At 35.0% G+C, this 16,317-nt stretch overlaps 1 protein-coding gene across 2 annotated transcripts in view; it reads right to left on the reverse strand.

Moving 5' to 3' along the window:
* dpp10 (dipeptidyl peptidase like 10) overlaps positions 1–16,038 on the reverse strand; it is a 70,819-nt gene extending 54,781 nt beyond the window's left edge. Inside the window, exon 1 of one of the 2 annotated variants that reach the window (XM_039683415.2) lies at positions 15,861–16,038. In XM_039683415.2, coding sequence (XP_039539349.2) covers positions 15,861–15,926 — 66 coding nt within the window. In that variant the 5' untranslated portion in view covers positions 15,927–16,038. Of the gene's footprint in view, positions 1–3,347; positions 3,655–15,860 lie in introns of those variants that run through there. The other variant, XM_039683416.2, reaches the window with a different exon arrangement.
* Between the last annotated feature and the right edge of the window lie 279 nt (positions 16,039–16,317).

Here is a 16,317-nt window from a genome sequence, read left to right on the forward strand (position 1 = left end):
ACAATTTAGCGGGACTGCTCTATTTACTTCGTCTTCTTAACGTCATTGCACATAACACCGGAACATCCGGAACATAAGTACACCGTGCATCATGGGAAATGTAGTCACATAAAGCATTGCACAATATACAACATCAAGTAAACATTTGGGCATTTTGGCACATAAGTGTGTGTATTCGACCATTAAACCTTAAAGGGATACCACAGAATTTAGCATTAAAGGGCAGGGCACCTATTAGAGCCCGACCGATAAAGGATTTTGAAGGCAGATAACGATACAAATATTTATTGGTTTTAAAATCCGAAATTCCGATATATATCGGCCGATATTTTTTTTTTAAATTATTATTTCAGAAATGCGCAACAAAACATACAGATTTCCCTAACATTAGTTATTTGTGGTTATTTATGAGTTTTAACTAAAATAATATGATAAAGCATTTTAAAAAGAAACTTGTTTCTTTTATTGTCACAACAGAACAGACGGATGATAGTGGCATTAGCTAGCTTTGTGGTTAGCTAGTCTATGAACGTCATACTGCAAATTGTAAAACATACATTTTCAATATAACAGGCCGAGGAAAGATGATACGTCTCACTGCTGTAACTGTCATGCGCTATTAAAGAAATACTTCAGTCACATTGTCAAAAGTTAAAAGGACAGTCAGTCAACTACACTGTAGCAACGTAACGTAACTCTTACTAGCTAATTCCGCTTCACTCTCGGCTTATTTAACAGCAAAACTGGACATGATAGTCACAAATTTTGTCATGCTTATTTGAGTTGAGAGAACTGATGGGGATGATCTTTTAATTGTTATTCAAGCAATGTATGTATCGTGACCAACTCAACGGGACGGTGTAGAGTGCCCTCTGGTGGACAAACCATACAACTCCAACACTCATGACATGGTTCAAGCGTGTTTCCTCCGTTTTTATTTTATTTTTGAAATATTCATTTATCGGCCATTATAACTGCCGATACCGATAGTTTGGAAAATGCCTAATATATCATTTTCTGATTTACTGACTCGTCCCGCTCGCCACAGGTAGAACACAAAAGCCCAATCCCGGACATTTTGGGTGATCTGGAAACACATTTTCGGACACGGAGACTCACTAGTAGCCTAGACTTGTTGTTTAACTACTGCGCTCTGTTACCGGTAGGCGTGGTCTCCTAGGGCAGCAAAACAAGTGCATTCTGGGAGTTGTTGTCTTTCATCCACATAAGCCAAAAATACATTTTCTGGCTTTTCTCAGTCTACAAAGCTCCAAATTCAAAAATAATTTCACATTTCTTCTACATAAATGACCCATTTCAAATACACATTCTTTCCAGAGGTGAAGTCTCCCTTTAATAAAGCACCAAAATGAACCCTGTATGAGCGGCGGCTTTATGCGTGTGCATATGCTGAAATTATTAGTTCTCTTTTGCTGCTTATAAAGCACCTGAAACACTATACAGGAACAATTATAAAATGGTTTTCACAGGATGAATTCTGAGTTTATAAGCTTTCAAATAATACCTAATTTATGATAACTACTAAAATATGTGATATAATAAAAAAAGGCGATAAAAAATATTATTATATTTTAGAGGATAATATATACATATATATTATAATTTTTAGAGGATAATGTTATACTATACTTTTTATTTTTTATTGAAAAATACTAGATTATATGTTTTATTATGAACTTTTAGCATAAAAACAGAAGTTTCAATGATTAAAAGTGGGTGCATCAACTTTTTGTGACAAAGGTCAGACCTCCTGTTATGATGCAGATTTTTTTAGGTGCACTCTTGTCATAAATTCATTAATTACTCTTCCTACATAATTTTTAACACAAAACAGGGGTCAAATATTTAATTAGAAGTCTTAGACCTTTCCAAAAATATATAATTTGTCATAATTAGATTAGGATTTAATAGAAATATAGTGAAGTAAAGTTAGGCGTCCCGGTACCGGGACGGTGACAGTTAAGGGGTTAATCACTCAGATGAATTCGTACGAATTGGTCGTGAGATAGCGTAGGATTTTTTATAAAATAGATAACGTAATGAATTGATATATTTTTACTTTATATGCAATATGTGGGGGAAATGGCCATAAATTAGATTGTCCATTCAATTGCAACTATAAACTGTATTTTATTTGCATACTGCAAAAAAGAAGAAACAATAGGCAACACTTTCATAATATTTCAATATTGATAAATAGTTTATCTCCCTATTCATATGTTGTGTCTCAATGCCCGATATAAGTCCTGGCGTATGAAGCGGTCATATTTTTATTATAGAAATCCCATTTTCCTAAGATGTTGATATGGAAATATGATATTTTGTAATTATTTAAATCTGAATAATTTTCAAAAGATTGCTAAATCTGATCACTAATGTCAGACATTTTAAAGACTAAGTTGTTCTCATGGTGAAACCTCCAAACATTTAGCTCATCCCTTACAAAAAATGCCCATTGTTTTATTATAAAAGTGTAGTGAACAGTTAGATTGATTAGCACTTGAAAACAACAGTTTTACTACAAATACCACATGGTTAGTGTAGCAAAGCCATGGTTAATTTGTGCTTACCATATTTTAACTATAATAACCAAGTTATTTTTATTTATTTGTAGTAAACCCGTGGTTAATTGTCGTAAGGGTGAGAGAAATTCACTCAAATATATAAGGTCAGTGGACAAAAGTCTATTGGATCCTATAGATGCAGAACAACAACACTTTATGCGACAACTACCACAAATCTGTCCTAGTCCAGCTCGGTTGCGTGAACGTGACAGTGTCTCAAAGCAGCTTTGATGAAAAATTCAGCATCTCTTCGCTCTTATGTCAGAGAAAGCCGCGATCAATTATTCACAGACGGACTGTCGCACCGTGTCTGAGGGTTCGCGGCACGGACAGGTGACACGCGGGCCCGGACCGACCACACACGAAGCGGCACCTTGTATTCTTTATTCGGCGTCACGTCGTGATTTGATTTTATGACTTTAAACACTGTTTAGACACGGGCGCGCGCGTGCGCCGATTCCCAATTTCCATCGTCACGCGCAAAAACTGATACTCGCGATTGACAACTCGAAGAAATGCGGATGAGGCGTTGAAATTAAAAACACGACAGCATAATTGATATATATATATATATATATATATATATATATATTATTATTATTATTATATTTCGGTGATGTCATGAATGTACTGACCTAACGAATGGGAACGCGCGTTGAATTCGCGCGTCCATTACCTGATACCCTCCACATTCGGGTAGAAAAGCCGTTACAAATCAGTGGTGTGTGTGTATGTGTGTGTAATGCATATGCCGCTCGTTACCTCGTCCTGCGGATTCGGTCTCTGGCTTTGCTGCTCTTTAGTGGCCGTCATGATTGGCTTTCCTTTTCAGATGCCGCTGAGAAATGCCCAAAATGCCCAAATTGGCGATTCCAGCACTGCAGAATCGTGATCTCGAATCGCTCCTCCGTGTGGTTTTCGTCCGTGAAGGAGGAGCGCGCGCGGCGCGTTTGGCATTACACCGCAACCGGAACGCGTGATCGATCGTTGCGAACGATGTGTGTGTCTGATTAGGAGCTCGAGCGAACTAAAACTGACGGGATAATAACGGATGCAAATCCGGAAGGCGAGAGCTGAGGAGGAGGAGGAGGATGAGGAGGAGGGGGAGGAAGCCTAGATGACGCGAAACCTCAGACAGACAGACAGACAGACAGACAGCACGAGAGCTCAATGATATCGCATGCATCAATGCAATTCTAGTAACTGCATTAATGCATTCTGCAACGAGCATCGATACTGTGAACCTGCAGTCAAAACCTGAAGAGCATCAATGTCAACTTGTTTTCTAGAAGCGCGACCTCGAGTGACTTCTGAATGACATCCAACACAGAATTACGTAAAAGAGGAAAAATATTTGCTCATTGTTTAATTTATTTTTGAATGCCATTTAATATGAATCCAAATATGGGTGTGTGACTTTTTTTCTCTTCGTGTTTAATTGATATAAAGATAAATTGATAGGCTACACTCTTAGAAGAAAAGGTTATATCAGTGCTACGTATTTGGAACCCCTAAAAGGTTCTATACACTCGTAAAAAGGGTTCCTCTGGGTTCTATATAGAACCCTGGGGTTCCATACTTGGCCAATAGAAGCTTTTACCAAAAAAAAAATGGTTCTATAGAACCATTTTGGAGTTCCATATATGAAGCGGGGGATGGAACCATTTCTGGTTCTAAATAGAACCATTTCTTCTAAGAGTGTACAGCTTTTTTTCTTAAATCAGGACTATATTTGTTTCTACAAGCAAATATATTCCTGACAAAATATTCACTGTCTATGCACTAATAAAATCATTCAAGTGAACAGCTTTGATCCCTCTTTTGAAGCGTTGAAATGTGTGATGGATAAATTCTGCACCCTACAGTTTAACATGTAAAGGAACTATATTAAATGTTTTTTTTTTCTTTTGTGAATTCTCCATATCATTACTAAACAGTGCCCAAAATTTCCAGAGATTTCGTTTATCATGTGGCGGCAGGTCTTTCTCTGTAAGCTATGGAACTCTCTTCCATTGGCTCTCAGGACAACCACCACATTGCACGAATTTAAGTATAAACTCAAAACATTTGGCATAGCAAGTCAGCCCCGGGCCCATATGCAAAATAAATAAAATAAAATACTTCCAAACTGTAATGCATTATATATTAGTTACTTGTTACAGTTATTTAAAAGTAATTAATTACATTACTGTCTCAGAATTGTAATGCGTTACATTACTCCTATATTACTTTTGAGTTTTTCACCAAAATAACTATACAGAAATGCGATATAAAAAAAAACGAACGCATTCTCACCCCAAGGCGTCATCTTCTGACCATGCTTCAATATTTGACGCTTTAGGCGCCATTTAGCGTCAGTTAGGCTACATGACGCGATCCTACGGGATCATCTAACTGATGCTAAAGGCTAACTGACGCGTCAGTTAGATGACGCGGGTAGGTTTAGGTCTGGGGTGGGGGTAGGGTTACACGCGATCCTAGGGCGTCATCTAACTGACGCTAAAGGGCGCCTAAAGAGTCAGATATTGAAGCAATGGTCAAAATGCTTCCCAAGGCGTCAGTTAAATCCAACCAGATCTCACGACCAAGTCGTACGAATTCGACGAATGATTAAAAAGTGGCTAATTCGTAACAATTCATACGACCTCACTCGTACGAATTAATACGATTTTGCTAAATCGTACATATTTTACGAATTGGCCAATTCGTATGAATTCGTACGAATGACCTACCCCTGACCCCGCCCCTAAACCTAACCGTCACGTGGGTTTAGACAAATCGTACGAATTAGTACGAGTGAGGTCGTACGAATTAGACACTTTTTAATCATGCGTCGAATTCGTACGAATTGGTCGTGAGATAGTGTTGGTTAAATCGCAAAACACTTCCAACTCCCAGCGTTATCCTCCTTCCCGTCCAGATCCAATGCTACATCTTTAAATTATTAGTATTATTTGAGGTTAACATTATAAAATACGTAGACACACCACAAAATAGTTTGAGGATAAATTATTGAAAATTGGGGAATTCCAGCGTTATGGACATAACATTTACAGTCAAAATTATTCAACTAATTTTCACTCAAATATAACGTGTTCTCCTAAATGACAATCCATCAAAACAAATTAAATAGAAAAGGATTTATTTAGCAAAAGAACAACATTACATAACTTACAAGAAGATCAAAACATAAAAATGACCAAACCAAATATTAAAATTACAATATAACATAATTTTTTTTTAATTGGAACATCAACAACTTAAGATAATTCAATATAAATCTCTGTGTTTCATATACACGCAAAAACTGTTTTTGGCGTATAAATGCCACGAGAAATGACATTCGTGCTATAGATAAGAAGGATATCAACCATCTCATGCGTTGCCTGCCCAACAATTAATTAAAACTATTAATCCGTTTAGACTAGTGGGCAATTAGACTATACGAGCTAGATCGCGTCTACGCACAGCCTACACGTAGAAAATGTCAAAGAAATCAAACCAAACACCTTGTAATCACGGTTGACTCTGCTTATGATGGAATATCATACATTTTGCAAATTATTTGGGAAAAAATTACATGTAGCCACTAGCCAGATTCAATGTTATTTTGGCTAGAAGTGGGTTACACATAGGCCTAGCCAGACTATATCGTGTCTATATTTAACCTAGATGGTGAAATGAGGGCTAATGCTTGCTGGGTATTCTCCGACCGATCTATCCATCAGAAAAAAAAGGTACAAAAGCTGTCACTGGGGCTGTACCCTTTCAAAAGATACACTTTTGTACCTAAAGGCTGCATATTGGTACCTTAATGGTACATATTAGCACCTAAAATGTACATATTAGCACCTGAAATGGACAAAAGTTTACGTTTTGAAAAGGTACAGCCACAGTGACAGCTTTTGTACCTTTTTTTCTGAGAGTCTATCTATCTATCTATCTATCTGAAAAAAAGGTACAAAAGCTGTCACTGGGGCTGTACCCTTTCAAAACATACACTTTTGTACCTAAAGGCTGCATATTGGTACCTTAATGGTACATATTAGCACCTAAAATGTACATATTAGCACCTGAAATGGACAAAAGTTTACGTTTTGAAAAGGTACTGCCACAGTGACAGCTTTTGTACCTTTTTTTCTGAGTCTATCTATCTATCTATCTATCTATCTATCTATCTATCTATCTATCTATCTATCTATCTATCTATCTATCTATCTATCTATCTATCTTTGTGCTTTGCCCCTATTTCCCATATATTCCAGTTAATTCCCTTGGAAAGTTTCTAACTTTGTATTAGTGATGCAAAATGTTGAGTATTTTTCAAAGTGAGACTAAATCAGGGCTGTATTAAACTATGACACCCATGTCTATCTGTGACATCTTTCAAGTCAAGATAAATGAGTGATGAATCTGCTGACAAAAAGGAAACTATATATTTTTAAAACAGAACCGGACCGACTACTCGACTAACCAGAACCAGAGCTGAACTAAAGCTCACCGGATCTGTCGAACAGAAGCAGGACGGAGCTCAGCTGTGTGTCCTGGTTTCATCTGGTGTGTGTGTGTGACGGTGGCTTTACACTCATTAAGGTGAGACAGCGCTTTCTCTCTCACGGGAGTGTGTGCTAATTATTCTGGGTCAGAGTGATAATTACACAAGTACGTGCTGGATTCAGCACTATTAATAAAGTCTTCTGCCCTGTGACCCCGGCGACCTTTACTGACATGCTCTTAATTGAGGATTACAGCTTTAAAATTGACACATAATCTGATCAACAATATCAGAGCACTTTTTCCTGAGTGGTTGTGATTAAATTTAATTAGTCTGTGACTACAGCTGTTCTGATTCATGTGAGAAACACCAAAAGTGGGATGAAACAGCACTTTGGTTTTGAATGCCATGCCATCGATGAATGATCACTCGCCCCGTCCTCGCAGCGCACAAAGCAGAGAGAGATTACACACACAATTCTCTTTCTTTGAAAATAGTTTCGTTTATATACAGTAGGTTGTCAAAAGTGATGTCCAGGAGGGATATTTGCCAAATTAAACAATTAAAATATGTTTTTATGTATGTATATATATATATATATATATATATATATATATATATATATATATATATATATATATATATACACATATTAAATGGAAGAACAAAACACTAAACTTAAGTAATTTGGCAAGTAATTATTTGGCAAACTACAGCAACAGGTTTTTATTTTTTCTACCAAAAGAAAAACAAGCACAGAGGACACTGACAACATAATCAGTTATTAATATTTAGTTGGTTAATATATATTAAATATTATGTTGGCACAATTTGACATATTATTTATTGTGTATTAATCACAAATAAAACATCGACTCAAAGTACATGACCACAAAATCTTTAAATAATAATAATACAGTGATAAAGTGTTACTGTCACTACTGCACTAGTATCAAATTGATGCTATTAAGCTCATAATCATAGCAACTATAATGGTGGTAAAATGTGTCATATGATATAAACACACACACAAAAAGATCATCTTTTTAAAGTAACTTGATGCATAAAAAATGTTGTCTCATTACACCATTACACGGCGACAAGTGACTGTATGTATTCGTCATTAAATCATTCAGGAGATTCTTGATGATCTTGATTTAATATATGTAATATTTGTACTGGAAAACAAGACAAAAATACCAGATAAGGAAAAAAAAAAAGTGTACTCAAAAATGTACTCTTAAAAATCAAAGTTCCTATATGTTTTGCAGCGATGCCATAGAAGAACCATTTTTGGTTCCTCAAAGTACCTTTCAGTGATCAGTTCTTAAAATAACCTTTTTTCTTAGTTTGAAGAACATTTTAATGAACTAAAAAGAACCTTTTAACACTATAAAAGGACCTTTTGTAGTTCCATGGAATATTATATTAATTTACCATTCCGACTCGCTCACCGTTAGCCCAAGACAATGCAAATATCATTGATTAATATTTCATGTATATTATCATGGGGACATAAAAACATTCTGAAGAGCTGGAATGATCCATAACTTCTCCACATCTCGAGTGTTTTTGTATGGATTGAGTGCAGTTGATGCCGGCTGCCATGTTGCACTGCCCTCTAGTGGTCAAGACTGAGCAGTTCAGGCAGTGTGATGTGAACAGTGAAATCAGCATATGCCACATATTTAATACCATTATGATTATGAGCTTAAATCGCATCAATTTGATAGAAGTATTGTGTGCAGCTGTGGGCAAAAGTGATGTGAGTTTATTTAAATATTATTAAAGAATGTATTGCATAATTGTGTTTGGAGTCAATTGTTTTATTTGATAAGCCAGTGAAACATGACAAATTGTGACATATTTTTAAATCTAGACTGTCTGTCATACAAAGAAATTATAAAGGAATGCAAAACAACAAGAGAAAACTAATGGAATATAAATAATTGATTATGTTATAGTCACTGTTTGCTTTTATTTATTTATTTTTGTGTAGTAAAATAAAACCTGTGGTTGTGGATTGATATATTTGCCAAGTCATTTTGTCAGATAAATATCGTAAGTTTAATGTTTTGTTCTTCCCTCATATTTTATATATTTTTTAAATATTTTCCAACTTGTAGGTTCATTAAAAACACGTGTCCCGGGCCCTGCAGACGGTATACTATTACTAATTACTCTAAAAAGTATTGCATTACTTATCCAATTACTACTACTAATCACCTCGACCAGTTGAACATTACAAGGACAGAACATTACAATGAAACTGCTCTTTTAATCCCTTCAAATAAATAATATAAATTGCATAAATTATTCTTGAACTGAGCAAAGCATTTAAACAGAGAAGGTAACATTAAAAACATAAATTTACATTAGATGTTAGATTTTGATGTTAAATCCACTATTGTGTTATAAAGAATTGTTCAAAAAGTGTTTAATTAAATTACATCAGAAGCAACTGTAATTAAATTACAGAAAAATTAAGAGTAATCCTTTACCTTTCCAAGGGAACGGTTATTAATTAAAGTCAGTCAAATGATCTATTGGAACACTTAGCCTTAATGAAAAACATAATGGTTCATTTGAAATTGGAGAAAATCTAATATTTGTTGAGGGGGAAGTCTGAAATATTTTATTCACCGCTGCAAACTTTAATAGATTACTTTGGTGAGAATGTATAATTGATTGGTTTAGCATGGCAATGGCAATGATGTCCACTGATGTTTGTTATTGTGTCCTTCTGTATTTGACATGCAAAAAACGTCAATAAAGAGAATTTTTTGGGGGGGGGGGGGGGAAGTCAGTCAAATCCCCTTTATTTCTTTATTTATTTCTATTCAAATAGCCTAAAAAGACAATAGTTTGATTATTCAGCTCAACTCAGTCAAATACCGAATTATTTCTTCTGGTACCTCAGACGATAAACTAACGAATGAAAGATTACACCACGGGCTGTTTAAATACTCGGTTCTGATTGGCTGGAGGGTGTCCAGTGAAACCGTTTAATGCACAGGTAGTTCCAGTCAGTTTGAAATTAATCCGCTACTATAAACACTGGTAACCATAGCAACACAGTTACACTTGCAAGACACAAACATGAAAACGTTGATTAAGGTAGGCTAAAATTGGTGATTTTTGCTCATCTGAAATAACCCCAGCCTTTTCCATTTTTAACTTCACGATAAATGGAAATGCGGAGTTTAACATCAGTTAGTATAATGATGAGTAAAACAATCCCCTATCGAAATTTCCAACTGTTTTCATTTAATTTAATGAATTTCAATAGATGTAATTAGTAATCGTGGTTAATAGAGAGGCCGGTTTTATTTCACACTCTACACAATTCATTTAAATAAATGACATGATTAGTTCGAATAAAGATTGCCTTGTCACTGTCAGTGTTGCCTGTCATTCATTAATCATTTTTTAAACATCCATTAAAAAATCATTAAGTTAGCTATATGCTTAAGCAACGAGGGGACTCTTTCAGTTCTCTCTCTCTCTCTCTGTTTTAATAATGAATTGCAATAAATGTGATAATTGGATCTACTTTATCTAAAGCGGATGGAGTGCTAGAACTAACGAGCCGGATCATAAGAAAATAACCGTCATCGGTAAAATTACACTGTAAACATTTAATGCATGGCTATTGGCTAGCCGTGGATTATCCCTTACTTTTTTCACATACGAAATCAGCACACATACGGCTATAAGAAATAAACGCACGCATAACTATAGTGCAAATCAAGACCAGTGCTGCAATGTGCCACTTCTAGAGCATCTGTGTACGAAGAGCCATTAGTTTCATTACAAAATGCGTGGGAAGGAAGCCACTTAACTCTGCTGCTAAGAAACAGGCGAAAGATGAAGTTGATGATATAATAAACAGTATAAAAATAGGCTATGGGTCAAGAGTCCATGTTCATTCAGTGTGTTGCTGTTTAAGCAAGTCTTTTAAGCTTTTAAAAATTCAAACATTTCTGGCATTAGGTATGTGAAGACAAAACAAAAATTGAATTCATGATCCGAGCATGATAAGTGGTCGTAAAAAAATGTGTCATGATTTCGGCCTTTGGTCAAAAATGACCCCAATAGGAAATGAATGGGAAATTGACAAAAACACAAAAATTCACAATTTTTTTTTATTATTATTATTTTTTTATGAGAAATAGTTTTTGAGATTGTTTCAATTATATATTCAAATCCAAAAAAAAAAAATGTGTTCATAAACAGCCGGGGAATTCACATGCTTCTCCATAGAGAGCTGCATGCCATCTAGTGGTTACACCATGATTCTACGCTTTTTCTCTATAGTAGCCAGATGGTGCTAATTTTCTTCAAAAAATATTTTTTGTCTGAATACCTAGACTCTATATTAAACAAAAATACTGCAATATTTTTTTAAATAATATATATATATATATATATATATATATATATATATATATATATATTTCCATTGAAAAAATAGACCATAAATATTGCATAAATATTAATAAATTCAATCAAATTGTCTCAAAATACTAAATTAAAAATAATAAATATTATAGAACAAAACTAAATTGCATTGGTTTTACTGGGATGGAAGAAGTTTCATTTTTAGGCCTCCGGTCACTTCTGCCCGGGAAGGCCCAGGACGTGACTCATAAAGGAAGACCATCAGAGGGTTAATAACAGTGTTAATCAATAAACATACAAAACACTAGGCTGTGTTCCTGGTTTACTGTTGATAGGGTAAACATCCTTCAGCTGGACACCATGTCAACATCAAATGAAGGAAGAATTTACACTGGACTACACAGACGCTGTGGTGTTTGCATGTTTGTGCATGTGTTGCGTGGGTGCGCGTGGAGTTATGCGGTGCATTAGCGAGCAGCCGCCCACAAACATCATCTACAAGCAATCATCTTTAATTCCTCTTTTACATGCCATAAAACCAATACTGGGAAACAAAACCACCATTCCTGCATTTGCAACTCAGCACTCGACACAGCGGCTGTAAAAGCCAGAAAGGTGAAGCTTATGAATCATAGGTATACTTCGGAGCGGTGAAGGGCAAGGTCAAACAAATATGAATACATACTGGGGGTACAGTTCTGTAAAATTGAAATCATCTTGTGTGAAATGAACGCATTTTGACACAAATCAGCTGCTAAATAAAGCAAATAATGTGATTATGGTGGAGTAATGGTGTTATTTCACCATACAGAATGAATGCAGGATGGTTTAGTGAACAAGAGTAGAAAAAAATAGTTTCATTAGTGATAATAACACAATGAAACATGAAAAATTGGGCCGACATCATTATCATCAAGTTGGTCAGTCATACAAAAGAAATTATGAACAATAGACAACCAACTGATTATGTTGTAGTCAAGGTTATATTTCCTGTGTGCTTCTTGTTTTTCTATGCATTTGTTTTCCATTCTAATATAAAACCTGTAGCTGTAGTTTGTCTTTTTTTGACAAATAAAAGTGTTTTGTTCCCTAGCAAGGCGAGCATTTGAGCTTATAAAACTTAAACTTTGTTATTTATTTATTAAATTAGCGATCGTTTCGCTTGATAAGACCCTTATTCATCGTCTGGAATCGTTTAAAACCCCTTAGCTGTCACCCCCCTTTTTGAGAATGGGGGTTAAAATGCACTATTCAAACTTAAATGGTTGTAATTTAAGAATGCTTTGGAATATATACCCAAGTTTGGTCTTGTTTTAAAGAAAACACTCAGCAGAATATTGCTGAAGTGAAAACACTTCAAAAAAATGAAAGAATGAAAAAGTTATGGAAGTTTAAATTTACAGTAAATTAAATATACTGTACTATATATTTTTTATTTTATATAAAATGTATATTTTATAAAATATTTTTTACTCTAAAATTTCTATAAAATCAAAGCCATACATCTTATCAAGTTATGTTTCAAATTTGAAGTTGTTATCACAAAAATTGAAGTTCCCATGAAATTTTGTTTAGGCGTAGTACCAAAAATAGCCACCGGGTGCCATTGAATTCCATTGAATTTAGTTGTATACATTCTGCCTTAAATTAATACATTTCTGTCCAAATATCAATTCTGTCACAAAATTTGGAACCTTGAGACTCAGACCTTTTTGACAATATCAGTTTTGTCAAGATTAGAAAAGGTTTTGATCATAAATTATGAAATATAATGATGCCCAAAAGGGGAGGAGCCTGATAAAATAAGTACCGTTTCTATGGTAACGCAACTTTCAATTATAAAACAGTTTTCACACGATGAATTCTGAGTTTATAAGCTTTCAAATGATACCTAATTTATGATAACTACTAAAATATGTGATATTATAAAAAAGGCGATAAAAAATAATATTATATTTTAGAGGATAATAAATATAAATATTATCATTTTTAGAGGATAATATTGTACTATAATTTTTTATTTTTTATTGAAAAATACTAGATTATGTTTATTATGAACTTTTAGCATAAAAACAGAAGTTTCAATGATTAAAAGTGGGTTCATCAACTTTTTGTGACAAAGGTCAAAACTCCTGTTATGATGCAGATTTTTTGAGGTGCACTCTTGTCATAAATTCATCAATTACTCTTCCTGCATATTTTTAACACAAAACAGGGGTAGAATATCTATTTAGAAGTCTTAGACCATTCCAACAATATATAATATGTCATAATTACATTAGGATTTAATAGAAATATAGTGAAGTAAAGTTAGGCGTCCCGGTACCGGGACGGTGACAGTTAAGGGGTTAAAGCCCTTTGAACAGTTTGCACTGAAACTATCTTTTGGACCTTGAACCGTTTGGACCCCATTGAAGTCCATTATATGGAGAAAAATTCTTTTCCACTGAAGAAAGAAAGACATGGACATATTGGATGACATGGGGGTGAGTAAATTATCAGCTAAAGTTTTTTTTCAAAAGTGACTCCTTTAAATAAAAAAAAAAATTCAGTTAGCAGACGCTGTCGTTCTCTCGTTCGTCAGAGACATGTTTCAGTGTAATATTAAGAAGTGCTGCAATGCTTTCTATGACTCTGTGTGAGTGTGTAACCTGAGTCTCCTGTTATAAGTATATCTGATAGCCTCTCTGAAGTAATATGAGCACACAAACTCACACACTAGTGCCATACTAATTGCATTGTGTGAATGTATAATGTGCGTTTTAGATGATGGACAGAGGGATGAGGGCTGTGTTACTGGTGGACCTCTCATTTCCAGCACTGCTGTAAGAGGAACCCACACACACACACACACACAAAGGATCGGTTTATGACTTCCTAACAACAATTACCTGCACACACACTTATCTAGACGTAAAAAGGCCAGCAATATGAATGAACACGGAGCACATGTGCATGCCTGTATCATGCCTGTGACTTATTAAAGTACAATTCAGCACAGATACTTCTTCTAAAGACACCAACCTCAGCTTACAATCATTGAGAAACACTGACATTACTAGACAAATCTTAAAATATTAAATCACGACTACAATCTAGGTTTTGGGGAAAACATATTAAATGTTATTGAATTATCTGTGCAATTTATCTATGTTATGTAAATATAGTTTTTTTTCATGCATTTTACGATGCAATGATCAATAATTAGATCAAATTTAAGTTGTTTAAATAAAGGAATATTTCCAGTCAAAAATATCTGGGTTGATCATCGTAAATAAATCATATCCTCCGTGTTTGAGTGCAATGATTAGATTAACAACAATGGGTGGTAATGGTATGCAAAAATACACTAAAAAACATTAAAAAAAAATAAATTAAATCAGTCTGATTATTCGTTGTTAATCACACCTCTCAGATAATGTTACACAATAATAAAAAAAGATGACATAGCAGGGTACGATACAAGTCTAAATAAAGAGTTTTAATTATTGACGTTTATTTTTAAGTTCAACTAAATTAGTTTAATTTGACACGCTTGAACTGTTCGACCAATCACAACACACTGCTCCAGCCGGCCAATCAGAGCACAGTGTACTTTTCAGAAGGAGGGGCTTCATAGAGACAGGAAGTAAACAGAGCGTTACTGACAGACTGAGAAGAGAGGAGCCGCAACAATGGAGAATATGAGGAAAATAATCAACATTCAAGCAGGAAAACCTGTTCAAGAGCTCAAAAACACAATTTTTTTCTTTTCAGAGAATTTAGAGAAGAAAACTTAGTTTAGGATTGGGAAAGTTCATTATATTCTAATTCTATAATAGCCTATCCAAGAATAAAATGATCAGTAACACTCTAAAGTTGCAGTTAGAATTAACTAAACTGAACATACTTTAAGCATCTATCTATCTATCTATCTATCTATCTATCTATCTATCTATCTATCACAATAAAAAGGGTGTCTGTTTTCTCCCCTCTTGAATGCTGTGACTGGGAATTGCACCGTTTAAAGTTCATTAATAAAACTTTCAGAATCTGAAATCATTTGTGCACGAGGACTCAATCCCTCCATGCATCACATCAGTTCTCGCAGACTCTTTGCCAGGTGTCAATCAAGCATGGACTTTCAAGATGACCAAACAAACACTCAACTCACATGGACATTGCCTTTGTTGCATTGGAGAACTGCGTTCGTTATGATAAATCTGATCGGTCTGATTTCATTAGCATTTTTGCGTCATGTAAGTTAAGTTTTAAAAAAAAGTAAAACAAAACAAAACGGTGTTACATGATAAACCCCATCAGCTCAATTATTATTAATCATAGTTGTGTGACGCCGAACAACCTGCAGTGCAATGGGGAAAACAGCGAAAAACACTTACTGTGATGTTCTTGGCTGAAGACTGACATTTGACCTGATGACCTGAGACGCCGGCGGTTTGATTCATCGAGGAAAAGCGAAGGAGATCCAAAGGTGCGATCGATTAACGCTAATTTAATCTGGGATTGTTTGTCTGACAGAAGCTCCTCGATCATCATGAAGATGAACGCGAATGAATTGAGAGAGCAGTGATCGCCTCCCACATCTCCCCCCTCTCTCTCTCTCTCTCTCTCTCTCTCTCTCTCTCTCTCTCATGCAGTAATTGAGTCATCGTAACTCATACAGTTCTTAACCTTCTGAGTCTGTTCTGGTTTAAATAACAGCAGGTGTTTTCATTTCACTACTTGGAATGACTTCAGTGTGCTATATGAATTATGTTTCATATAAATAACGGTCAAAACTCGTAAAAAATTATCCCATAACTTGCAGTTACATCGACGGAAAATTAAAATGCGCCA

This window comes from Pimephales promelas, chromosome 7 (genome assembly GCF_988280905.1).
Source record: "Pimephales promelas chromosome 7, fPimPro1.hap1.1, whole genome shotgun sequence".
Lineage (NCBI taxonomy): Eukaryota > Metazoa > Chordata > Actinopteri > Cypriniformes > Leuciscidae > Pimephales > Pimephales promelas.